This window comes from Capricornis sumatraensis, chromosome 20 (genome assembly GCF_032405125.1).
Source record: "Capricornis sumatraensis isolate serow.1 chromosome 20, serow.2, whole genome shotgun sequence".
NCBI classification, from domain to species: domain Eukaryota; kingdom Metazoa; phylum Chordata; class Mammalia; order Artiodactyla; family Bovidae; genus Capricornis; species Capricornis sumatraensis.
Window position 1 is genome coordinate 55,636,174 of NC_091088.1, and position 26,209 is coordinate 55,662,382.

The 26,209-nt window shown below is 48.3% G+C and overlaps 2 protein-coding genes across 2 annotated transcripts in view; both read right to left on the reverse strand.

Annotated features, from left to right (window-relative positions):
* Positions 1-7,518, reverse strand: part of LOC138096812 (cytochrome P450 2B6-like) — a 32,356-nt gene extending 24,838 nt beyond the window's left edge. Inside the window, 5 exon segments of the mRNA XM_068993073.1 lie at positions 1,143-1,318; positions 1,932-2,006; positions 2,009-2,140; positions 2,179-2,352; positions 7,326-7,518. Coding sequence (XP_068849174.1) covers positions 1,143-1,318; positions 1,932-2,006; positions 2,009-2,140; positions 2,179-2,352; positions 7,326-7,518 — 750 coding nt within the window.
* A 159-nt stretch (positions 7,519-7,677) lies between these two features.
* On the reverse strand, positions 7,678-25,985 carry LOC138095830 (cytochrome P450 2B11-like). Its single transcript, XM_068991743.1, has 9 exons — positions 25,762-25,985; positions 18,713-18,875; positions 18,415-18,564; positions 16,953-17,113; positions 15,360-15,536; positions 14,746-14,887; positions 13,027-13,214; positions 12,712-12,853; positions 7,678-8,725 (listed from the first exon to the last, which is right to left on the reverse strand). The coding sequence occupies exons 1-9, from the start codon at positions 25,930-25,932 to the stop codon at positions 8,535-8,537; spliced, it is 1,485 nt and encodes a 494-aa protein (XP_068847844.1). The 5' UTR covers positions 25,933-25,985; the 3' UTR covers positions 7,678-8,534.
* Between the last annotated feature and the right edge of the window lie 224 nt (positions 25,986-26,209).

Sequence of the window (26,209 nt, forward strand, 5' to 3'; positions counted from 1 at the left end):
AGTATTCTTGCCTGGAGAAGCCCCATGGACAGAGAGCCTGGTGGGCTGCAGTCCATGGAGTCACAAAGGGTTGGACACGATGAGCCACTAAACACAGCACAGCACATGGCACATGCCCGACCAATCAGAACAGACATTGGTCTCTATCATCTGAATATACGAGCAGCCTGACCAATCAGAACAGACTTGACTCTCAGAACTGGGGAAGAAGGGAGCTGTGTCTCAGAGAAAGCTTACTGGACACATGTCAACTGCTTAATTACCAGCTCTTTAAAGGCTGCTGGGAGGAAGGCTTGGGGAGGCATAGGAAAAAATGGCGGGGGACTGTGGATCTTGGCTTTCTTCTAATCCTTAGGGAAATATTTCAACATTTAAAAAACAAGTAATCACACCCAAAGATATTAGTTCAATGTCAGTACGGTTTCCATCACTCCGTTTCCCATCCTCAACGCCTATCTGGGCCAGGTCTTGCCTTGTCCATGTGAAGCAGGAGGGAATCCTTGAGGTCCTTGGGGCCACTGGGATCCAGCGTCTTCTGGCGCCTCTCCATGTTCTCAGTGATAAATCTTTCACCTCTTGGATCATGCTGTACAAGCACGTGTGTGTGCCAGGAAAGAGTTTTCAAGATGCCCGGGGAGATTTCAAACTCCTACAGGGTGGCAGACAAGGCCCCAGACCCATTATACTTGCTGGACTGGTTCTGTGAGTGTTGATGTTCTGAGCTGCACATATAGCAACATCCAAAGGCTATTATTTACCCCGCAGACTTGGAGGGTGTGGCTCCCACCGGAGCACACTCACACACACAAACTCACACACATACACTGACACTCACACACACACACACACACACACACACACACACAGACACACACAGTGTTGCATGGACCTCTGAATCCAGCCCCAGTCACTGTCTCATCTGCTGAGGTTTCTTCTCTTGAAGCCCATCCTTGTCCAAGGCCTGATTCTGACACCCAGACTGACGGATGGCTTCACCTGGGAGGGGTCAGGGCTTGGAGTGCGCACATGAAACTGATCTCTCAATGCCTTCTGCCTTTGGTGATCAGGACAGAAATCATCTGACCTCTTCCCAGGGTCTACCCACCCTGATTCCTGGCGCACCGTGGAGTCTTTAGCCTCACCTGGCTATAGAAGGAGCTGACAATAACAGAGCCCTCATTCATTAAATGTAGGAGCTGTAATAATTGAGGGTCCTGGTAATTAAAGTGCTCGTCGAAGACAATGGAGGAGATGGTGTTCGCAGTGATGGAGTTAAAGAGGAAGTGGGGATCCAGGTAGGCCCCTGAGGAGGAGAGGTCTGTCATGGGGGTCCCCTGCAGTGTCCTTCTAGGGGACTGACCTGACTGGTGCCAGCCTAGCTTGTCTGATGGTTTTCCTCTTTTCTTCTTTGCTTTCATTGTTCCTCTCTGTCTCCCCGGAATGTCCACATCTGTGTCTCTTGTAGTTTTTCTTGCTCTCTGTCTTGGGCTGACTTTCTCTGGTCTATCTTTGACTCTTTATTCCAGGCTCACCCCTTCTCCTCTGTTCTCTCTCCAACTCCCCATCTACCCTCATGGCCCCTCTCCTTGACCTCACTGGCATTCCATGTTCCTCTGACTCTGTATCTCTCTACCTTTATCTTTGTATGGCTTTTTCTTGCAGCTTCTGCTCCCGGACTCACTCATTCATTCAGTGGCCTCAGCATCTCTCTGTCTCTTGTTTTCTCTCTGCCTCTGGTCTCTTGTGCTTCTGGCTGCTTTCTCTGCCTGTTTCTCTCTCTGCCTCTGCTGGTCTCACTTTGTCTCTCTCTACCATCTTCTGTTTTTCTGTTTATTCCTGTCTATCCCTTCTCTCTATTCCTGAACCTGTCTCTGCATCTCTCTCTCCCTCTCTCTCTCACCCCATCTCATCCCCACCTCCACCCAGCCCACACTCACCCAGCTCCTCCACCAGACACTGAGCCCCCTCCTTGATTCGTTCCTCAATACTCCGCTTCCCCATCCCAAGTCCTTCATGGTGGTCACAGAGAATTGCTGTGGAACCTTCCAAGATATTCCACTGGCAAACCCACACCCGATGGTGGGGTGTGGAGGGAAGGTTTTGAAAGCACATGGGATACTCCCTCCCCCTCTCCCTAATCCTCACCCTCGTCCCCCACTCACCTGTTCCCTGGAAGACGGTCAGTGATGGCGACGTGCCCTCGGCCAGAGAACGCCACAGCCTGATCCACCAGGGCCTCCCTCATCGCCTCGTACCCCCACAGGATGACAGCGGGCCGAGACCCCAGGTAGAGGGTAAAGACATCCCCGTATTTCTCTCGCAGCTGTGGGGGCAGAGTCCAGGTCTCGCTCTCTGATTCAAGAGAAGGCTCTCCACCTCACCCCTGCATCACACCTCCCAGCTAGCTTGCCCTGCAGGCTGCAGCCCCGTCAGGGAAGAGCAGAGGCTGGAACTCTGTGGTCTTCTCCGAGCCTCACATATATCACCTGACCCCCAGCATCCTCCTCTCTTGGCTTTTCCAAGAGCCAACCCCCCCCCCCCAGCTTTGCTTTTAAGAATTACAGAGACTCCCCACATCCAAGCTATGGAATCTCTCCTTTTCAACCTACACAGGACCACAGCTCAAAGTCTCAAGTCTATCAGAATCTCTCTCTCCAAAGGAAAGCCTCCTACACTGTTGGTGTAGCCACCATGGTGCAGCCACCATAGAGAATAGAATGGATGTCCCTCAAAAATACTAAAAATAGTTTCCGTGTGACCCAGCCATCCCACTCCTAGGCATATGTCTGGATAAAACCATAATTCAAAAAGATACCTGCACCCCAGTGTTCATCACAGCACTATTTACAAAAGCCAGGACATGGAAGCTACCTAAATGTCCATCGATAGAGGAGTGGGTAAAAAGGTGTGGCCCATATATCCAATGGACAATCACCCAGCATGAAAGAGAATGAAGTGACGCCGTTTGCACTGACACAGAAGGACGTGGGCCTGGCAAACCGAGTGAAGGAAGGCAGATGGAAAAGGCAAACATGTGGTGTCACATATACGTGGAATCTAAAAAAATGGTACCAGAAAGCCTATCTAGAAAGAGTAATTGAGTCACAGATGTAGAAAACAAACTTATTTACCTAGAGGGAAAGTGGGGAAGGGTAACTTGGGAGACTGGTTTGACATATACTCAGGCTAATATACAAAATAGGTAACTGATAAGAACTTACTGCATAACACAGAGTGAAGTAAGCCAGAAAGAAAAACACCAATACAGTATACTAACACATATATATATGGAATTTAGAAAGATGGCAATGATGACCCTGTATGCAAGACAGCAAAAAAGACACAGATGTGTATAGCAGACTTTTGTACTCAGAGGGAGAGGGAGAGGGTGGGATGATTTGGGAGAATGGCATTGAAACATGTATACTATCATGTAAGAATCGAATCACCAGTCTATGTCCGATGCAGGATACAGCATGCTTGGGGCTGGTGCACGGGGATGACCCAGAGGGATGTTGTGGGGAGGGAGGTGGGTGGGGAGTTCATGTTTGGGAACGCATGTACACCCGTGGTGGATTCATGTCAGTGTATGGCAAAACCAATACAGTATTGTAAAGTAAAATAAAGTAAAAATTTAAAAAAAAAAGAACTTACTGCATAACACAGAGAAGTCTGCTCCGTTCTCTGTAATGACCTATATGGGGATGGAGCCTAAAAGAGAGTGGATATATATGTGTGAGTGCGGCTGACTCACTTTGCTGCACCAGAAACCAACACGCCATCAGAAATCAACTATACGCCAATAAAAAAGTAATTAAAATTGTGAAACAGAAATTGTCACAAATACAAAAAAACAAACTTATGGTAACCAAGGATAAAAGAAGGGAGGGATTACTTGGGAGACTGGGATTAACACATGTACATTAATATACATAAAATAGATAACTAATAAAAATTTACTGAACAGCACAGGGAACTCTACTCAATACTCTACAGTGACTTATATGAGAAAAGAATCTTAGAGTGTGTGTGTGTTAGTCACTGAGTCATGTCCAGCTATTTGTGATCCCATGGACTGTAGCCCACCAGGCTCCTCTGTCTCTGGGATTTTCCAGGCAAGAATATTGGAGTGGATTGCCATTCCCTTCTCCAGGGGATCTCTCAACCCAGGGACTGAACCTGGGTCTCCCACATTGCAGGTAGATTCTTCACTGTCTGAGCCACTAGGGAAGCCCATAAAAAGAGTGGATACATCTACATGTATAATTGATCCACTTTGCTAGCCAGCAGAAACTAACTAAGCATTCTAAATCAACTAGACTCCAATATAAAGTGATTAGAGAAACAAGACAGGACTTCCCTGTGGTACAGTGGATAAGAATCCTCCTGCCACTGCAGGGGACACGGGTTTGATCCCTGGACCGAGAGGATCCCACAAGCTACAGAGCAGCCAAGTCCATGCACCACAACCACTGAAGTCCACGTGCCCAGAGCCCGTTCCCCTCAACAAGAGAAGCCCCCACAACACGGAGCCCACACACCTGAGCCAGAGAGGAGCCCCTGCTCTCTGCAACTAAAGAGAGCCCACAAGCAGCCTCAAGACTCAGGTCGACGAAAAATAAAAAAATTTATTTTAAAAAAGAAGGCCTTAAGGAGCAACTCTTTCACTGAACCTGCCAAAGTACTAATGATCATTATCTATCCTTACTATGACTACTTTATGAAAACCCATTTGGCACTTGTTATTAAACTGTACTGGGAACTGTGTTAAAAGTATTTTTTTTAAAAAAAAAAAAAGACTCTTGCACCCTAATATTGATTGCAGCACTATTCACAATAAAGAAGAAACAGAAGCAACGTACTTGTCCATTGACAGAGGCTGGGGTAAGAAGATATGGTGTATGTATACAGTGAAATATTACTTAGTCATAAAAAAGAACAAAATAATGCCATTTGCAGCAACATGGATGGACCTAGATTATCCATTATCTAGATTATTCAGTTATGAAGTGAAGTAAGAAAGAGAACAAGTATCTTATGATGTTGTCAATATATGGAATACAGTTTTTTTTAATGATACAAATGAACTTATTTCCAAAACAGAAACAGAGTCACAGATGTAGAAAACAAGTTTATTGTGGGGCCCTAAATGGGAAACCTTAAAAAAGATGGGTTAGCTTTGCGGTAGGAAACTAAGATGGCGCCTGGGGGAAGAGAGAGGGGCGTGGTCTATGTTAAAGTTTTTGATTGGCTCTCTTGATTTCCGTGCACGTGGACAGCGTGTGATCACCATAGACTCCTGTTATAATGAAGGCACGTGACGATTTGACCTTTAACATGATTGGTGCAACTATGGCATATTACGATTTGACCTTTAACGTGATTGGTGCAACTATGGTACATGCCGATTTGACCTTTAACATGATTGGTGCAACTCTGGAAATTTCCTCGCAAAACCCCCCTGCTTGCCTATATAAACCAAGAGTTTCTGGTAATAAAGCGGAACTGCTCAGACAGAACACCTGTCGTGTCTGATTGTCTCTTGCTCGCCGAGGGGCTGGGTTGGCGGGCAGCAGGCTCACCTCTCCTCGGGACCCCTTGGCTTGGCCGAGGGAAGTTACACTGCCTGTCTCTTTCTGCGGAGCGCCACCCGCAGTTTATGGTTACTGAGAAGAAAATATAAGGCAGGGAGGTGGGACAGGATAAATTAGGAGTTTGAGGTTAACATACACACCCATCTATATATTAATATAAAACAGATAATCAACAAGGACCTCTATACAGCAGGGAACTCTACTCAATATTCTGTAATAACCTAATGGGCAAAGAATTTGAAAAGAGTGAATATATATGTTTAGTTGAATCACTTCTCTGTACATCTGAGACTAACACAAGAGTGTAAATCAACTATGCTCCAATAAACTATTTTAATTTTTAAAAAAAAGTACTTCTCTCTTCACTCAACCCATCCTCCACTCCTCATAGGAATTCTGTTAACTTCTCTATCCCATATCTAGGGCCAGATCATGGCTGGAAGAAGACAGTTCCCAAGGGAGTCTGGGGAATCCCATCCAAAGTTGACCTGCCTTTCCCAGCTCCCTTGCTAACTGGGAGCTGTTTCCCATTCATCCCACCTCTTGCTTTCCACCTCCTGGTGCCCCTTCCACCTCATCACCTCCAATAACTTGAGTAAATCCTTCGGGTTCATTTGCAAAACGTTTCCCGGGAAGGGCAGAAGCCAGGGTCCAGCCGGAAGGCGGCCCTGGGAGGCAGGGCAGCCCAGAGGAGCAGGAGGCCAATGAAGAGAATGAGGCGCAGGATGGCAGAGAGAGCCGTGGTCCATGCCTGCCTTCCGTCCGACGTTCCTCTAAAAATTTAGGTGTCTCTGTTCTTTGTTACTTTGTCCGATGGGTTTGGAGGTTGTACCAGGATCCTGCCTTGGCAGAACTCCTGCTAACTCTCCAGAGACAACAGAGAGCCCAAAGTTTGCAGGGGTTGCAGAGGCCACGAGGTTTTATCATCTCAGCAGATGCCAAGCCAGCTCCCACGGGCCTCTGAGGGGCTGGAGTTGTCTTGGTGGGTGATGCCATTGAACAGAGAGCACGTCCCCCATGGAAGAGGGGTGGTGCCAGCTGAAGGAAATCGTGGAGGCTGCACTTAGGGTGGGGGCCCTGCAAGGTTGGCTCTCAGACATTTTATCGGTGAGTGGCATTGCGACATAAGAGATTAAGCTTAGCTGGCCAGCAGAAGCGGGCGTCCTGTGCCCACTGGGGACAGGGGTGTGTCTGTGCATCTGTGAAGCGTGAGGTGTAGAGGAGGAGGCGGGGTCTGATGGAAGACCTAACTCCGTGTGGTCTGGGTTTAGGGGTTCATTCCTTTTTTCAGTCATCCATCAGCAAATATTGTAGATGTCTGTCACCTACCACACACTGCCTCAGGTGCTGACGGTAGAGTGTTGCTGCTGCTGCTGCTGCTGCTGCTGCTGCTGCTGCTGCTGCTGCTAAGTCGCTTCAGTTGTGTCCAACTCTGTGCGACCCCATAGACGGCAGCCCATCAGGCTCCCCCGTCCCTGGGATTCTCCAGGCAAGAACACTGGAGTGGGTTGCCATTTCCTTCTCCGATGCATGAAAGTGAAAGTGAAGTTGCTCGGTCGTGTCCGACTCTTAGCGACCCCATGGAATGCAGCCTACCAGGCTCCCCCGCCCAGAGGATTTTCCAGGGAAGAGTACTGGAGTGGGGTGCCATTGCCTTCTCCGCGGTAGAGTGTTAAACAAGACAATAGGTTTTCCCTCAAGGAACAAGCATTGAGATGAAGCAGTTCTCACCTTCTGGAACGATCTCCAGTGATCTGACAATCTGTGAGTCATCTGTAAGCTGGCAGGGATCACCACCGGACCCAGGGATGTCAGGCTTCTGATGTTTATTTGCAGCTCGGGGCATTGGAAGGGGGATGTCAGGGAATCCAAGACCGTTGTATAGAGCCACACAGCTCAGGGGCCGTGGGCTGAGGGCCTTCATGGGAGGAGGGAGGCGGGAGAAGCAGGAAGATAAATAAGAAGGAGGACCACTCTGTGTAACCCACGGTCTACAACATGGATGTACCTCAAAAACACCACACTAAGTGAAAGAATCCAGACACGAAGGAACACACATTGTATGATCCGTTTATATGAAATGTGCAGAATAGCAAATTCATGGAGACAGCAAGCATTTGGTTTTGCCAGGGGTTGAGCACAAGGGAAAATGGGGAATGACTACTAAGGGGTACCAGGTTTTCCTCTGGGTGATGAAAATGTTTGAAACTAGATGATGGTGATAGCCAGGATTGTGAATGAACCAAGTGCCACCTCATTATACACTTGAGATTGGTTAGTTACAAGACATGAGCTTCATCTTCATTTTACTCTATCTCGGGGACAGAAAGGAGCTGTGTGAAGAGTTTAGGTTCAAGAGCCAGGGACCCAGAGTGTGAATCTCGCTTCTCCACTCACTAGCCAGGTCACCTCAGACCATGCTGGCCATTGCATGGCCTCTGTTTACTCATCTGTACAATGGGCATGATCATTGTACTCACTGCATAGGGCTACTGGAAGGACTCAAGTGAGCTCATGGATGCACAGATCATGGAGCCTAAGATGTGGAGAAAGGGAGGCTGTGGTTATTCTCAAGAGGGGAATAGTCACTTTTGTAAGCTCTGGTGCAGAGGCAGAAATGCCGAGAGATACTGAGGCAAATTTTCATTCTTTGCCTCATTTATTTAGCCAAATATATATATATATATATGTATACATCACTTGTGGAATTCTATTAATAGGTGAAAGGAAAACACCTCCTTGAGTTTAGAAGAGCTGCAGAAGGACAGAAGGAGGTGAGACGCAGATGGGACTTTCCCATGGAGGTGGCATCGATGGAGGGGAGGGATGCTGGCTCACAGCACAGCCTGTCCAGAGGCAGAAAGACAGGGAGAGAGTTCAGGAGCCATTCTCTGCAGAGGTGGGGACACATATGACCCTGGCATCCTTGATCGCCTTCCCTCAGCCCCTTTGACGGGGCAGGAACTGGATCTGGTAGTTTGGGGGCACGTTGCCCACCCCACTCTCCTGGGGAGTAAGGTCGATGTCCTCAGGGGCCACGGGGCTGGCCACGGAGAAGTTCTGGAGGATGGTGGTGAAGAAGAGGAATAATTCGGTGCGGGCGATGCCTTCGCCAAGACAGATACGCTTCCCTGTGAGGACAGAACAGAGGTTCACAATGCGGACACGAGGCACAGACTCTCGGGTCACGGTGTGCATCGGGGCAATGCACATACTTTGCCTTGTCACACCCCACAGCCCAGACACCTGTGTTCATTGCAACAAAGTTGTGTGGGATTAGCCTTTAACCTGTAGTCACAGTAGACTCTTAGAGGATTTCAAAACTCTCTGAAAGCCAGTGCCAATTATAGGCTGAATGTACCTTGCTCATTTTTCTGGGACAGAGTTTGTAAGCTTCTGTTCAATTTCCAGAGAGTTCTGTGGCCCCAGAGAATGCAAGGATGCCTGACTCTGTGTGTGTGTGTGTGTGTGTGTGTGTGTGTGTGTGTGTGTGTGTGTGTTCATCTGCCTGCACATACAGACTGGTGCATATTTCTGACTTAATATTTTCATGTCTGTCATACCTAATATGGGAAGAATGGTACCTATCTAGTAGGGCTCTTTTGAAGATAAAGAAGTTAGTGTTTTCTAAAACTTTTAGAAGACCTGACCAGTTCAGTTCAGTTCAGTCGCTCAGTCATGTCCAGCTCTTTGCAACCCCATGGACTGCAGCACGCCAGGCCTCCATGTCCATCACCAACTCCCAGAGTTTACTCAAACTCATGTCTGTTGAGTCGGTGATGCAATCCAACCATCTCATCCTCTGTCGTCCCCTTCTCCTCCCACCTTCAATCTTCCCCAGCATCAGGGTCTTTTCATATGAGTCAGTTCTTCTCATCAGGTGGCCAAAGTATTAGAGCTTCAGCTTCAGCATCCATCCTTCCAATGAATATTCAGGACTGGTCTCCTTTAGGATGGCCTGTTACTGAAGGCAAATGTAGTGTGTACCTGTGTTGGTTTCTGGGTGTGTGTAGTGGGGGTTTGTGTGCCAGGTGTGTGTCCGGCCCTGTGTGTATTTACATGTCTCTGTGTTTTCTTCTTATCTCAGCCTGGGAGCCATGGGCTCCAGGAGTTCTAAAAAACAAAACAAAACAAAACCGTACGTAACATTGTGTGCAGGATTGATGGTCATGCGATGTGAGTGGACAGCTTCCATGAGATTCTCGGAGGCATATGGATCCCCCCACCACAGTTCTAAACCATGAACTTGGAGGGAAGTGAGAATGGAAGGAGCCAGAAGAAAGGCTGAGACCTGACAGCCTCTCTCTTTTTTAAAAAAAATTAATTTAATTTAATTTTTTTGGCTGCACCGAGCAGCCTTTGGGAACCTCAGTTCCCTGACCAATGCTTGAACCTTTAGTCCCTGCTGGGGAAGCCCAGAGTCAACCCCTGGATGGCCAAGGAATTCCCCCTCAAGTCTTCCAAGTGGTTAGACTTTATGCCCATTGGAGGTAACTGGAGAAGGGTCTACACCTTCTAGGCTCAGTTAGAAGTTAGGACACAGGAGCATAGCAATACTCAGAGTGGCGTGCCCAGCTGATTCTTCTGTAACTGCTTCTGCAACCGGGCTCTTCCAAGAACAGTCTGACTCCTGCTCCCTCCAACCCGGTCCTTCCCGTCCCCCGGGCTCTGCAGCTGGACACTCTCTGGCTCTTTCTCTCTGCCCACGGCCGTCTGCCTCAGCCTTTTCCTAGGTCTACACCTTCTGCCAGGCACTGTACTTCTCTCTGTCTCTTCCCTGCTCTGCCTTCTTGAATCTTACGTAACTCCCTTTCTCTGTTCGAGTCTGATCCTCCCTGCTGTGCTCTTGCGTTTTCCATTCTCCCTGCACAGTCTCTGCTTTTCTCTCCTCCAGCGTGTCTTCCTCGCTGCTTAAGTCTCTCTCCCTTTTCCTCTCTTACTCTTTCTCAGCCTCTTCTTTCTCCACCTCCCGCTATTATCTCATATTCACTCTAAGTCTCTCTCTACCGCTCTCTATCCTGTCTTTCCCCGTCTCTCTCTGTTTCTCACTCACTCTATCCTCATCTGTCTGTCTGTCTCTGCTTTTGTTTGCCACATCTCTGCCTCTCTTCAAATTTAGGACAAGACTGTTTAATGGAGAAACCCTCACCCACCACCCAGACCCCACAGGTGCCCTGGGTCTCACTGAAGAAGAACTAAGGAGGGAGGGGAAACCTCTGCTGGTCCAGTGGATAAGACTGCAAGCTCCCAATGCAGGGTAACTAGTTTGATCCCTGGCCGGGGAACTATTAATAATTCCCACATACCGCAACCGAGGCTGCACAGCGACTACTGAGCCCACATGCTCTAGAGCCCCTGCAACACCACACCCAGCGCAGCCAAAGACTTAGAAAGAAACGAGAGAGGACACCATGGCACTGGGCAGAGCTAGAGGCCCCGTGTCACTGGAGTCACCGGCGCAATTCAAAACTAGGGACTTGTTGCTGGGGTCCATCCTCCTCCCCAAGGAGGAGAACCTGGGCCTTGGGGTTTCCTCTGGCTGGGATCAAAGAGTAGAGAAGAGGGAGAGAGTGAAATCAAAGCAGGTCAAGACCCTCCCTGGCTCCCTAGTTCCAGCAGAACAAATTCAGACTTCTCCCAGTTTTCAAGGCCCCACCCAGCTGAGCTCTTCACCCTTGTTGTTCAGTTGCTAAGTCGTGTCCAACTCTTTGCAACCCTATGGACTGCAGCACGCCAGGCTTCCCTATCCTTTACCATCACCGAGAGTTTGCTCAAACTCATGTCCATTGAGTCAGTGATACTATCCAACCATCTCATCCTCTGTCACCCTCTTCTCCTGCCCTCAGTCTTTCCCAACATCAGGGTCTTTTCAGATGAGTCAGTTCTTCTCATCAGGTGGCCAAAGTATTGGAGCTTCAGCTTCAGCATCAGCCCTTCCAATGAATATTCAGGGTTGATTTCCTTTAGGATTGACTGGTTTGATCTACTTGCAGTCCAAGGGACTCTCAAGAGTCTTCTCTAGCACCAGAATTCAAAAGCATCAATTCTTCAGTGTTCAGCCTTCTTTATGGTCCATCTTTCAAATCCATACATGACTAATGAAAAGCCATAGCTTTGACTATATGGATCGTTGTTGGCAGAGTGATGTCTCTGCTTTTTAATACACCATCTAGGTTTGTCATGGCTTCTTCCAAGGAGCAAGCATCGTTTAATTTCCTGGCTGCAATCATCATCTGCAGTGATTTTGGAGCCCAAGAAAATGAAATCTACCAGTTTCCACTTTCTCCCCATCATTTTGCCATGAAGTGATGGAACTGGATGCCATGATCTTCATGTTCTGAATGTTCTTTCACCCTCATCAAGTGGCTCTTTAGTTTCTCTTCACTTATCTTCTTTGCCCTTCTCTTCTGTAACCCACATCCCAGTCTTCCTGAGTTCTTTCTCAGATGAGCCATGCCAGCTCCACCTTCAGGCTCTGCTCTTGCCTCTCCCTCTGAGAGAACATGCCTTCCAGTGGCTGGTTGATACTCCCCCATGATGTCATAGCTTAGAAGACACTGTTTAGGGTAAGCTTTTCCTCACCGACCCGCCAGGAGTAGTCAGTATTTCCTATTTGATGTTCCCAAAGCCCCCATTAGAGGAGTTGTCATAATTATGATTCATTACATGAATAAGAGTGGGCCTCTGAGCACTTACTTTAGTCAAGGAGTTCTAAGCCCATGGAAACATTTATTCACTTAATTATAGATTTTTCTGTAACCATATGACCCATGCTTATCTCCCTTGTTGGGCTGTAAACTTCCTGGGGCAGGAACTGTGTCTCTTCCTGACTTGTCTGATGCGTTATCTTCAACCTCTGATAAAATGTTTGGCTCATGGTGGTGCTCACCAGATTTGATACCTGTGTGTAGAGAGGTATAATTGTGCCCCTTACAGAGCTGTGCCTTTGGGACATGATCTTAGTTCTCAAGCCCCCTCTAGCATTGGCGTGAAGATGAGATGAGTTAATACAGGTAAAGCAACTGGCACAAATAAACTGCTCAATGAACAAAGACCTCTCTTTGATTGTCTTCAAGAGGTCACAGCACCTGCACTCTGGAATGCAGGCCCAGCTTACCTATGGAGAAGGGCATAAAAGCATCATTTTTCTTCACTGCCCCATTGGCATCCAGAAAGCGGTCAGGGTTGAAGTCATCTGGTTTCTCAAAGTAACGCGAGTCATGGAGAGCAGAGCTCAGGATGGGATAGACTTCTGTGCCCTGAGGGAGGGTCACAAGGTTGAAAAATATTGCCATTTCCTCCCCCAACCCACCCCTACATATAATGAACCAAGGGTGAGTGATAAAACCAAAAAGAGGTCAAGGTTGGCAGATGAGAGAGAACCCAGGAGACCCACACAAGGGAGAGATGGGAGCCCAGTGAGGTGCTGTACCTTGGGGAGGATGTACCCTCGGAAATGAGTGTCTTTAGTGACCATGTGGGGCACACCAATGGGGATGAGGTCCGCAAATCTCTGAATCTCATGGATGACTGCGTCCGTGTATGGCATTTGGGCTCTGTCATCCAGGGTTGGAGGGCGATCTGAGCCAATCACCCGGTCAATCTCCTTGTGGACTCTCTCTGCACAGAAGAATGGGACCAGGGAACCTCATTTATGTTTCTATGCTGGAACACAGTTCAATGTTCTATGAACCTTGGTCCGTTCATTTCCAGGCCAATGAGCCCAGAAAACCTATAGGAAATGGTTAGATCATTGACACCCCTCTGAGTAACAAGCTTGTGGCAGGAGGTGAAGTAGGAAAACTGAGTTCTCATCCGCTGGTATCTAATGAATGTTATGGATCCTCTCCCAACATACACAAGCAAACACACACACACATGTGCACCCCAGTTTTGCTCAGAATTTCAGACTAAGAACTCAAGGCTATGAACCTATCAAAGTTCCTCCTCTAAGATGAGTAGAAAGTGAGCTAATATTTATTGCGTGTATATTATAGACAGGCACTGTGCTAGGTCCTCAGGAATATAGCTGTGAAATACAGTGGATTAACCCATAAACAGCTGGGTAAATACATGAGTACATCAATCGTAGATCGATCGGTAGATCAATTCATGAGTGGAAAGACTGGTAAATGGGAGAACGCTAATGAGTGGATGCATTATTAACTTATCAAAGGTTAATTTATCACTAAATGATCCACAGACAAATAAATGAACTTGATGAACCAATGACTCGTGTGAATGGCTGGGTGGCTAAATTCATGGAAGAACATGTGAACAAGTACATTTAAAGGGACAGGTGAGAGAGGAATGAGTGGGTGGTAGGAGGGACTGAACGACAGACGTATGAATCAAGGTGAATAAATGAGTGAATTATTAAACAAATAAATGAAAAGACAGATGGATGAGGATGGAGTGAAAAACAAGCGATGGAAGGATTAAGGACTGTAACCAATTTTAGAAAAACAGATGGACGCATGAAGGAAGGAAGGAACAGACGACTCAGTGACAAACAGTTCGTTCAACGAATCGCTGTTTCAAATGATCAATAGATGAGCCAGTCTGTCCAAATAAAGCATGGATATATATATCCTAGATGAGTCATAGATGAAAGAATCTGAGTGCACGGGTTGATTGATGAGTTGAAAGGACAGATGGATAAATGATGGGTCGATCTTTAAGTGATAGGAGAAATAGTGGGGAAACAGATGGACAGATTTTTTTTTTTTCTGCTACACTGTGCTACTTGCCAAATCTTAGTTTCCTGACCACGGATTGAACCCAGGGCCATGGTAGTGAAAGCACTGAGTCCTAACCACTGGAGCTCCAGGGAACTCCCCAGATTGACAGATTCTTCATTCATCCACCCACCAACATAGCTGGCTTAGTTGAGTAGATCATTCAAGACCTGCACTGCTCGGGGAACTTCCCTGGTGGTCCAGTGGTTAAGACTGCACACTGCCACAGCTTGGGGTGCAAATTCCATCCCTGGTCAGGGGTCAAGTGAAGAAGAAAAACAGAAACAACCTTCAGGGCTCCTGGTATAAGAGGGGAATGCTGCCTCTCTCATTCACCAAAGACCTCTAGCCCCATTTCTGTACCTGCAAAGGGCTCAGAACCCCTCCGCAGCGTCTGTCCCCAGCTTGCCCACCTGCAATGTGGGGGTATTTGAGCATGAGCAGGAACCCATAGCGAAGCGTGGTGCTGGTCGTCTCCGTGCCGGCAAAGAACAGCGACAGAGTAGACATGATGAGGTTCCGATGATTGAACTGGCTGCGGGGGTCGGACTTGTCCTGCAGCCGGGTGGGTGGGGTGCCCATCAGGGGAGGCGGGGCCTGCTGCCCTCACCTCTTCTCTCCGGCCCCTCCACCTGGTTCTGGGTCTCACACCGTCTGGCCCTTTCCCCTTTCCTCTATGCTCTGTGTGTCCACCGTCTCTCAGTCTCCGTCTCAATGTCTCTTCGCTCTGTCTTGCTCTGTTTCAATCATCTCGCATCTCTTTGGCGTGTTTGTCCCCCTTCCTCTCCGTCTCTTTCTGCCTCTGCGACTCTTCTCACCAGCTGCTGCAGTTTTCCCCCTTGTCCTGTATTTCCACGCCTCTGTCTCCTCCCTGCCATCTCCCCACTCTGTCCTCTCTCCCTCTGCTCCCTTACGATTCTCCCCTCCCCTCTCCCTCCCGCCGCTGCTCCACTCCTTTCCCGTCCCTTCTCACTCCGCATCTTTTGTTCTCCTCCCTTCCACCCCCATTGCCTCTCCCAAACCCCACTTTTTCCATGCGGAGCAGGTAGCAGTCAATGAAATCCCGGGGGGCACTGGGGTCGAGGGTCTCACGGTGCTTCTCCACACTGCGGTCAATGAAGACGTTGACTTCCTGCAGGTTTTTGTAGATTTGCCTGTGTGAGCCAGGAAAGTACTTCAAGAAGCTGGAGTAGAGCTCGAACAGCTGCAGGAGAGAAGGGGCTGTGAGGCTCTTCTGGGGTTGAGCTAGCTGGTCACAGAGAGTGACAGCCCTCCTGGCCCCCAGTACCTTCACAAGGGATCTCTGTTTTCCTGCCTCTCTCTGCCTCTCTGGGGTGTCTTGGTCTCCCTGTCCCTGCCTCTGTCTCCCTCCGGCCCTTACTCTGTGTCAGAGCCCCTCACTCACTGCTTGTGTGTCCCCGCTGTGTAAGAGACCTCACTTTTCTCTTTCTGCATCTCGCCCCTCTCCTTGTGTCTTGTTAGTCTCCAGCCCACCTCTCTCTCTCCTTTCCACCTCTCCTCATCTCCGTGGGTCTCCTGCTCATCCACCCTCTGCCCTGTCCCTGCCTACCCCAGCCAGTTTATCTGTTCTGCTCAAACCTCTCTCTGTCTCTTTCCACCTCTTGCATCATCCTTGCTGTGTCAGGCGTTGATAACATGATGCTTACACAGAATGAAGCTGCTGACTATTTGGGAGCATATGTCTATTGCTTTGCCTAATGAGAAATGTAACATCTAACTTGTTGTCAACAGTTGCAAAAAATGCAGGATAATATAAATTATGCTGTGGAATTTCTCCTTCACCTGTCCTTCTAGAGATAACATGGTTAACTCTTTGGCAGATTTCCTTCCAGACTTTTCCCCTCCCGGTGGTTCTCTGTGAGAGGAGAAAATTGAAAGCCCATGTTGGACTTCTGCATGTACTCATCTGAACTTCCTTCCAGATTTTCCAGGCCTGACTCTCCACTAGGACGTCATGGGAATTTGTATTTTCGATATTCATTCCTGTGACTCCGACCTGCACTCTGGCTGAGAACAACAGCCAGGCAGACTTTTCTGAAGTTTCACTTTTTAATTTAACATACAATAGGGGTGGGGCTTCCCTGGTGGCTCAGAAGGTAAAGAATCTACCTACAATGCCGGGGTCTGGGTTAGATCCCCGGGTCGGGAAGATCCCCTGGAGGAGAAAATGGCAACCCCTTCCAGCATTCGTGCCTGGAGAACTGCATGGACAGAGGAGCCTAGCAGGCTACAGTCCATGGGATCACAAAGAGTCAGACACGACTGAGGACTAGCACTTTCACTTTTCACAATGGGGGTATTTCTAGGTTGATTGGGAAAGACAAACTTTATCATTTTGTTTTAAACGAGGAGCATGCTCATGTGTGTGTCTTTGATTCTTCTCTCTGTTTCTCCCTCTTCCGTCACTCCCCTTTCTTCCTCTCACTCTCTCAGTCCTGTCTCACCATCTCTCCCTTCCCCCAGTCTCTGTGTCCCTGTCTCTCTGTCTCTGTCTGTTGTCTTTGCCCTTCTTCTGGCTGGAAGCTGCATTTCCGGTTCACAAAAGCAAATCACCCCTCTCCCCTGCCTGGATGTCCACCTGAGCTCTGCCCTCTCAGACCTGGCTGGACAAGGAGCTGATGAGCACGAAAGATTGGAATAACAACTCCAGCAGCCTCAGGAACTGAGGATCTCTGTAGTCAAAGCGTTTTCCGAAGACAATGGAGCAGATGATGTTGGCGGTGATGGAGTGGAAGTAGAAGATGGGATCCTGGAGGGCGCCTAGAGGGAAAGGGGTGGGTCGCAGGGCACAGACTCAAATGCCTGGGGACCTGTCTCTGTGTGACTCTCCTCTATCACTCAGTCACAATAAATAAATTGAAAAAACAACTGGCATCGTAACAGCCAACACTCGCTAGCCTGGAAGTTGTGCCAGGCCCTATTCTAAGCACTTCACATATTATTTTATTAAATTCTCATCTCAGTCCTGTGAAGAAGGTGCAAAGCAGGTGTTCAATCAATTGCATGTGCCATTTACATAGCTCAGTTCTCCTGGTCCCTTAACTGTCCGCCCTGCCCACCCCCCATCTTTTTCGTCCACCTCTAGAGTTCTCTGGTCTTTTGGGAACTGTTCTGCACTTGATTGTTGATGTCTAGATGTGCCAAGCTCGCCCCAGTTGGAGGGAGGGTGGGCTGTGCACCCAGGAGTGTCAGCTCAGTGCAGTCTCTCTCCCTGGGGCTCGCCTGTCCATCGCCTCTTGTTCCCTTGCACACCCTTTCCTGAGCCTGTCTCTCTCTAATCTTCGTGCCTCAGTTTCTCTCTGCCGTTGTTCCTTCCTGCCTCTCTGAGTCTCTTCTCTTTTTGCCTCTGTCCCTCCATCCCTGTCTCTTTCTTCCTCTCTGTGTCTCCATCTGAATCCCTCTGTCTCTTCTTGTCTTTCTTCTGAGTCCCTCCGTCCTTCTACCTCTATAGCTCCCTGTGGCTCCGCCTCTTCCTCCCAGACTCTCCGTTTATGTCTCAAAATCTCTTAAGAAAGCATCTTGTCACCTCTATGTCTCAGACACACGTTTCTGAGGAATCCTAAAACCACTGGAAGTGCCCGCTTGAATTTCTAAGAGCAGAAAACCCTGACTGCGCCCCCTTGCTCACTGCCAGTTGTTCACCTAAAGAAAGGAAAACACAATTTGTCCTTTAAAAAAAAATGTCTGTAGTTTTCTCTTTTTCTCTCTTTACTTTCTTTTTATTGAAGTCACATTTTGGCCCTTGACAGATGCAATCAAACCATGGACTGGTTCGCTTGAACACAGGCAGTTGACGTGCTATTTGCTGTCTGAGTCGTCTTCGCGTTCCTCTTGACACCGCACTTCTGTATCTCTCCTGCCCCTGCATTTCTCACCTTCCACCTCTGCCCCGGCTCTCTGCCCCTCTCTCTGTCCCTGCTCCTCTGACGGTCTCCCAAGCTCTGTCTCCTCTCTGTCTCTACATCTCTCTCTCTGCCCACCTATACCCTCTGTCTTTGGGCTACAGTCCTCACACAGCTTCCCGTGTTTCTCTCCTGCCCACCCCCCGCCCCAGGGCTCACCCTGGGATTTCCGCAGCTCCTCCACCAGACACTGAGCCTCCTCCTGAATCCGCTCCTCCACGCTCCGCTTTCCCATCCCGAAGTCCCTCATGGTGGCCAGAGAGAATCGCCGAAGGGCCTTCCAACGTTCCCCATTGGCAAAGACAACACCTAGGGTTTAGGAGAGGCTTGGGTTGCAGAGGAATTTTCAAGGAGACTCTGGGTCCCGCTCCACCCCTTCCCTTCCCTTCCCAGCCTCACCCTCCCCAATCCCCATCCTCCATCCGCTGTCCCTTCCCAGTGGCCCTGAGGCCCTTACCATGTTCTTGGAAAACTGGGTCAACAACAGCGATCTTCGCTCGGCCAGAGAAGACCTCGGCCTGGTCCACCAGGGCCTCCCGAATGGCTTCTGTCCCGCATATTATGACCACTGGCCTTGGCCCCAGGTACACCGTGAAGACATCCCCATATTTCTGTTGGAACTGCCAAGCACACCCACAGCCAGGGTTGCTATTAGTCGGTATGCACCTCTGTCGCCATCTCCACTTTTAAACCAGTAAAACACGTGTGTGTGTGTGTGTGTGTGTGTGTGTGTGAGTCACTCAGTTGTTTCTGACTCTTTGTGACCCCAAAGACTGTAGCCCATCAGACTTCTCTATCCATGGAATTCTCCAGGCAAGAATACTGGAGTGGGTTGCCATGTCCTTCTGCAGGGGATCTTCCAAAACCAGGGATCGAACCTGGGTCTCCTGTGTTGCAAGCAAACTCTTTACCATCTGAGCCACCAGGGAAGCCCTAAGACACTTGCGTATAGATTGGTGATTAGACACTTGCATATAGATTGGTGATTGACACTTGTGTATAGATTGGTGATTAGACACTTGCATATAGATTGGTGACTAGACAGTTGCATATAGATTGGTGACTAGATACTGGCATATAGATTAGTGATTAGACACTTGCATATAGATTGGTGACTAGACACTTGCATATAGATTGATGACTAGCCACTGCCCCAAGACCTTACACCCCAGTCTGCCTTTTTGCTTCCCAGAACCCAGCAGTTAAAAGATTAACCCATGACCCAGCCCAGTCCACACTGGTTGGCTTGGCTGGTGTCTTAAGCATTGTGTGTGTGCTAAGTCACTTCAGTCGTGTCCAACTCTTTATGATCCTGTGGACCGTAGTCCGCCAGACTCCTCTATCCATAGGATTCTCCAGGCAAGAATACTGGAGTGGGTTGCTATGCTCTCCTCCAGGGGATCTTTCTGACCCAGGGATCGAACCAACGTCTCTTACATCTCCTGCATTGACAGGTGGGTTCTTTACCACTAGCACCACCTGGAAAGCCCCCCAAGAATCACCGATGGTTAAATATTCCTATTAATAATTTCACCCAAGCCCAGGTGATATTAGTTGAGTCTGGTGAGATCTCCCTGGCATCTCAACTAAAGAATCATCCTTCTTGGAACTTCCCTGGTGGTCCACTGGCTAAGACTCTGAGCTCCCAATGCAGGGGCCCATGTTCAATCCCTGCTCAGGGAACTGGATCCCATTAAGTATTTGCATGCTGCAGTGAAGAGCAGCTAAGACCTAGCACAAGCAAAATAAACAAATAAAATATTTTAAAAAAAATCATCCTTCTTGTGACCCACCTTCAACCCCCATCTGCCTCCTAGCAATTTCCCCAGAGAACCACCCACCCACTTGGGAGGCATGAAGGTAAAGTGATGGCCTTCTGGGGGTTATCATGAAATTTGAAAAGTCATAAGATCAAGTCTTGCCACTGGGGCAACAGCTCCACAGTATTTATTGAAGCTGGAGGCAGGTATACTGAATAACTCAGCCACTTCATTCCCAGAAACACACTCAACTAAAATGCATACATGTGCTCAGCAAAATAAAAAACAAGGAGATTCATAGATGCCTTATAATAAATGCTCTGCAACATAGGGAATAAACAGCTAGTGATGAATTCATACTGTGGACTACTATGCAACCATGAAAAAGAACAAACCACTTCTACAACCAACAACAAGAATGAAACTCACAGATGTAATGTTGAGTGAAAGCAACTAGACCCAGAAGAGTTCATATGTCATAATTGTATTTTTTGAAATTCAGAAACAGATAACAGGAACTTATAGTGTCAGAATAATAGGAGGGTAGTGACTGGAAGTGGAGAAGGCAATGGCGCCCCACTCCAGTCCTCTTGCCTGGAAAATCCCAAGGGCGGAGGAGCCTGGAAGGCTGCAGTCCATGGGGTCGCAAAGAGTCAGACACGACTGAGTGACTTCACTTTCTCTTTTCACTTTCATGCATTGGAGAAGGAAACGGCAACCCACTCCAGTGTTCTTGCCTGGAGAATCCCAGGGACGGGGGAGCCTGGTGGGCTGCCATCTTATGGGGTCACACAGAGTTGGACACGACTAAAGTGACTTAGCAGCAGCAGCAGTGACTGGAAGGGGGACTTAGGGGGGTATCTGGGCATGAGCCAAGTTGTTACGTATCTGTATGTCAACTCCATCAGTATGTTCATTTGAGAAAATTCACTGAACTGAGCACTTAGGATTTGTGTACTTTACCCTAAAGGTTAAACTTCAATTACAAATTGACTTACAGAAGAAGAAAGATCAACAACATATGATATCACTTATATGTGGAAGCTAAAGTATGACACAGTCAGGGAACTAAGATTCTGCATGCTGCACAACGTGGCCAAAGAAATAATAATTAAATTAAGTAACACAATGTGAAGGAATAAAAGTGACACAAATGAAACAAATATGACACAAGTTAACATATCTAAGAACCAGAAACAGAATCGCAGACACAGAGAACAGACTGGCTGTTGTCAAGGGGGAGGATGCGTGATCGGAGAGGGAGGCTGGGCAGAGCAGATGCAAGCTTTCACATATGGAAGGGACAGACAATGAAGGCCTATTGGACAGCACAGGGAACTATGCTCAATATCCCAAGATAAACCATAATGGAAAAGAAGATTTTTTAAAAGGAATGCATGTATATGTACAACTGAATCACTTTGCTGTACAGCAGAAATCAGCAAAACTTGGTAAATCAACGATACTGCAATTTCAAAAACTGATTTTAAAAGTTGACTTAAAATTATAAAATGGTTAAGTTTATTGAAAACTCTCACAGTGATCTCTGCAAACCTTTCTTGCTGGTCTCCTTACTTCCTTTCCTGTGCTACCCACAATCCTTTCACTGCACACCCCACCCTATCTTGAAACCAGAGCGATCTGATTAAAATGTAAATTAATTAATATCCCTAACCTGTTTCAAACCACCCAGCACTCCTACTCCCCTGAGTAAGACCTGAAGTTTCCCCACGGTAGACAGAGCCTACGTGATGTTGCCCATCACCCCTCTGACACCTCCACCCACTCACACAGGTCCTTTGATCGCACAGATCCAGGCTCCCTGGGGCTCCCCAAACATGCTGAGCTTGCTCCTGCTTCTGAGTTCTGGCGCTGATACCTGTCGCTCATTAATATCTTCCACAGGCATCTTTCAGGGTGTCTGATCATCGAAAAAGCAAGAGAGTTCCAGAAAAACATCTATTTCTGCTTTATTGACTATGCCAAAGCCTTTGACTGTGTGGATCACAATAAACTGTGGACAATTCTTCAAGAGATGGGAATACCAGACGACCCGACCTGCCTCTTGAGAAATCTATATGCAGGTCAGGAAGCAACAGTTAGAACTGGACCTGGAATAACAGACTGGTTCCAAGTAGGAAAAGGAGTACGTCAAGGCTGTATATTGTCACCCTGCTCATTTAACTTCTATGCAGAGTACATCATGAGAAACGCTGGGCTGGAAGAAACACAAGCTGGAATCAAGATTGCTGAGAGAAATATCAATAACCTCAGATATGCAGATGACACCACCCTTATGGCAGAAAGTGAAGAGGAACTAAAAAGCTTCTTGATGAAAGTGAAACTGGAGAGTGAAAAAGTTGGCTTAAAGCTCAACATTCAGAAAATGAAGATCATGGCATCTGGTCCCATCACTTCATGGGAAATAGATGGGGAAACAGTGGAAACAGGGTCAGACTTTATTTTTTGGGGCTCCAAAATCCCTGCAGATGGTGACTGCAGCCATGAAATTAAAAGACGCTTACTCCTTCGAAGGAAAGTTATGACCAACCTAGATAGCATATTCAAAAGCACAGACATTACTTTGCAAACAAAGATCTTTCTAGTCAAGGCTATGGTTTTTCCTGTGGTCATGTATGGATGTGAGAGTTGGACTGAGAAGAAAGCTGAGCGCCGAAGAATTGATGCTTTTGAACTGTGGTGTTGGAGAAAACTCTTGAGAGTCCCTTGGACTGCAAGGAGATCCAAACAGTCCATTCTGAAGGAGATCAGCCCTGGGTGTTCTTTGGAAGGAATGATGCTGAAGCTGAAACTCCAGTAGTTTGGCCACCTCATGCAAAGAGTTAACTCACTAGAAAAGACTCTGATGCTGGGAGAGATTGGGGGCAGGAGAAGAAGGGGACGACAGAGGATGAGATGGCTGGATGGCATCACTGACTCAATGGACGTGAGTCTGAGTGAACTCCAGGAGTTGGTGATGGACAGGAAGGCCTGGCGTGCTGCAGTTCATGGGGTCACAAAGAGTTGGACATGACTGAGCGACTAAACTGAACTGAACTGATCAGCAACAAGGCAAGATAGAGCTTTTCCTTCGCCACTCATTCTAAAGTAGCTTCAAGTAACTCTGGTCACTTTTTAAAAAATATATATTTATTTTTAATTAGAGGACAGTGATTTTACACCATTATGTTGGTTTCTGCCGGATGTCAACATGAATCAGTCGTAGGTCCACCTATGTCCCCTCCCTCTTGAACCTCCCTCCCCCCTCCTGCCCCATCCCACTGCGGTCACAGAGCCCTGGTTTGTAGCTCCCGCCACTCTTGAAAATATCACCTCACTTTATTTTAATCATAGTTCTTACCAACCTAGTATTTCCTTCTCTGTGTGCCCTGTCTAATGCATATCATCAATGCCTAGAATGTTTCCGGGCACACAGAAGGTGCCCAGTAAGTTACCATTGAATGAATGAATAGATCGAGTATTAATGCGCACTTACTGTATACCAAGCTCTACGCACTGTCTAGTCCTCACAACTCTCTTATGAGGCAGGCATTCTTATCATCACGACCTCATCTTGCTGAAGAGAAGCTAAGATTCAATGAGTAAGAGTTGAATCTGGAACACAAACGCTCATCTGTCTGACTCCAGAAGGATTTGGATATAAATCATGACACCTACTAACCTATGACCTCTCTTTCCTTCCCTCCCTCCCTCTTTCTCTCCCAACCTCTCTCTGTCTCTCCAAAGACGCAATGGGAATGGAGGATCATGGGGAATTCCCTGGTGGTCCAGTGGTTGGAATTTCAAGCTCCCACTGTAGGGGGCACGAGTTCAATCCCTGGTTGGGGAATTAAGATCCCACACGCCGCATGACACGACAGGAAACAAAGAGGATCACGGACACACAGAAAACACTTGCAAGGACTATAGAAGAGATTTAGGGGGTCTGAAACTAGCAAAACTTTCTGCAAAATGTATGTGAATATTTGCGGGGGAGGGGATCCACCGTGCCTTAAACTCCCAAAGGATTTAGTGATCCCCAAGTTGTCAGGAGACACAGGAGAAGGGGTTTCGATCCCTGGGTTGGGAAGATCCCCTGGAGTAGAACATGGCAACCCACACCAGTATTCTTGCCTGGAGAATCCCATGGACAGAGGAGCCTGCCAGGCTACAGTCCATGGGGTCACAAAGAGTCAGACACGACTGAGTATGCATGTGATAACAATAAATAAAATAACAAATTGTTAGGCAGCTTCCATCTATGAAGGAGAAGAAAAGGCCTCTGTGCTGGACTCGCACGTCCCCTCTGTGAAGTCCCAGGGTGTAACTACGGACCAGTGCCTTCCCCAGGCTGCCCTCACTATCTATTTCTCTAAGGTGAAGGCCACATCTCTTCTAGCCCACAAGGCGTTGTAACCAAGACCTGATGAATTCCGTCCATGATACAAATAAATCCAGCCACACAGTTCTGAGTGAAGAAACTAAGTCCAGGTATTTCCATGAAAGTCCATGGTGTTTACCCTTGTAATGAAAACGAAATAATATGTTCTTGGGGCCTCCACATCTATGATAAAACACTCTCCCTTAACATCAAAGGGTGGTCCAGTGGTTAAAAATCCACTTTCCAATGCAGAGGACACGGGTTCGGTCCCTGGTCGGGGATCCACATGCCACAGAGGAACTAAACCAGAGGGCCGCAGCTAAAGAGCTCTCGAGCTCCGAGCCTGCGCACTCTAGAGCCCGTGCGCTCCGAGTGAAGCTGGCACACCACAGCTAGAGGAAGTCTGCACACCACAGCAAAGAGCCAGCGGAGCTAAAAAAAAATCAAACACGTGACAAGCCCAAGACTCAGGAGTGTGGTCGCTGCAGCCGTTGTGAGGAGGGGACAGAGGCACCTGGGGCTGCTGGAAGTTACTGTCAAGTGTTCCCTAAGCCTAACCTGTCGGGGAGTGGGCTCACGGGTGTAGATTACATGGTGGGTGTGCTCGGTTGCTCGGTGATGTCTGACTCCTTGCAGCCCCATGGACTGTAGCCCCCCAGGCTCCTCTGTCTATGGAATTTTCCAGGCAAGACTACTGGAGTGGGTTGCCATTTCCTACTCCAAGGGATATTCCCAACAGAGGATTCGAACCTACTGACAGGCAGATTTTTTACCACTGCACCACCTGGGAAGCCCATTATTAATACATAAATAGATCATCAGTCATGAAATCGTGCCTAGAGAGCAGCGATGCAGGACCTGGTAAACACTCCAGTGTCAGCTACTCATTGCACGTTAACCTTTATGATTAGTAAGAACTTTGGACCTGGCCTCCCATTCTGTTCTCCCTCCCTCCTCCTCTTTGTCTGGCGCTGGCTGGGACCAATCTTTGACAGCTTTTGTTGGCAGAGGAGAAACCTATTGACGGGTACTACCACCCCTTTTCTCCCTCTCTCCCTGTGGCAGGCGGGGACTCGGGAGAAGGGGACAGAGGAGCAGGGGTTTCTACACCCCTGGCTCACACCCAGACACCTCTTCACGCCCGCCTGCCCTCTCCAGGGACAGTGCCCACACCCTTCCAGATGAGCAAGGGACGCCTCTGACTGCCCGATCGCCATCCACCACACTTCAGCTCCACATCCCTTCCTCACCGAACTCCCCACAGCCCACCCCTGAGCCTGGAAGGGTGCCTCACATCTACTGGTGAATGATCCCCAGGGACGGAGGCAAGCAGCCACCCTCAGATCCCGCCCCCCTGAGTCTCACCCTCAGGAAGGATTTGAGCAGGCCTTTTCTGTCCATCTGCAGTAGGTTCCCCAGGAAGGGCAGAGGACGGGGGCCAGGCGGGAGGTGGCCACGGGCCTTTGGGCGGCCTCTGGCCAGGAGGATCAAGAGTCCGGTGAGCAGCGCAAAGAGAAGGAGCACGCTGAGCTCCATGGCCGAAGGTTGACGGTCTTCCAACCTGCTGGGCTTCTGGCTGAGCCTTTTATACTAAGCTTGTCCCCACACCCAGTTATGTAACATCATCCGTTCCCTGGCATCCTCCAGGAGTGTGAACTCAAACAGAAGGAGCACACACTTCCTGCTCTGACAGTCAGCTGACCTGCTCCCCTGATACGTCTACAGCCCCTCCCTAGATGCTGGCAGAGACACCGCGGTAGCAATGACAAGGTCCACATGAGTCGGTTTACTTTTGTGGGCATGGAGAGCACCC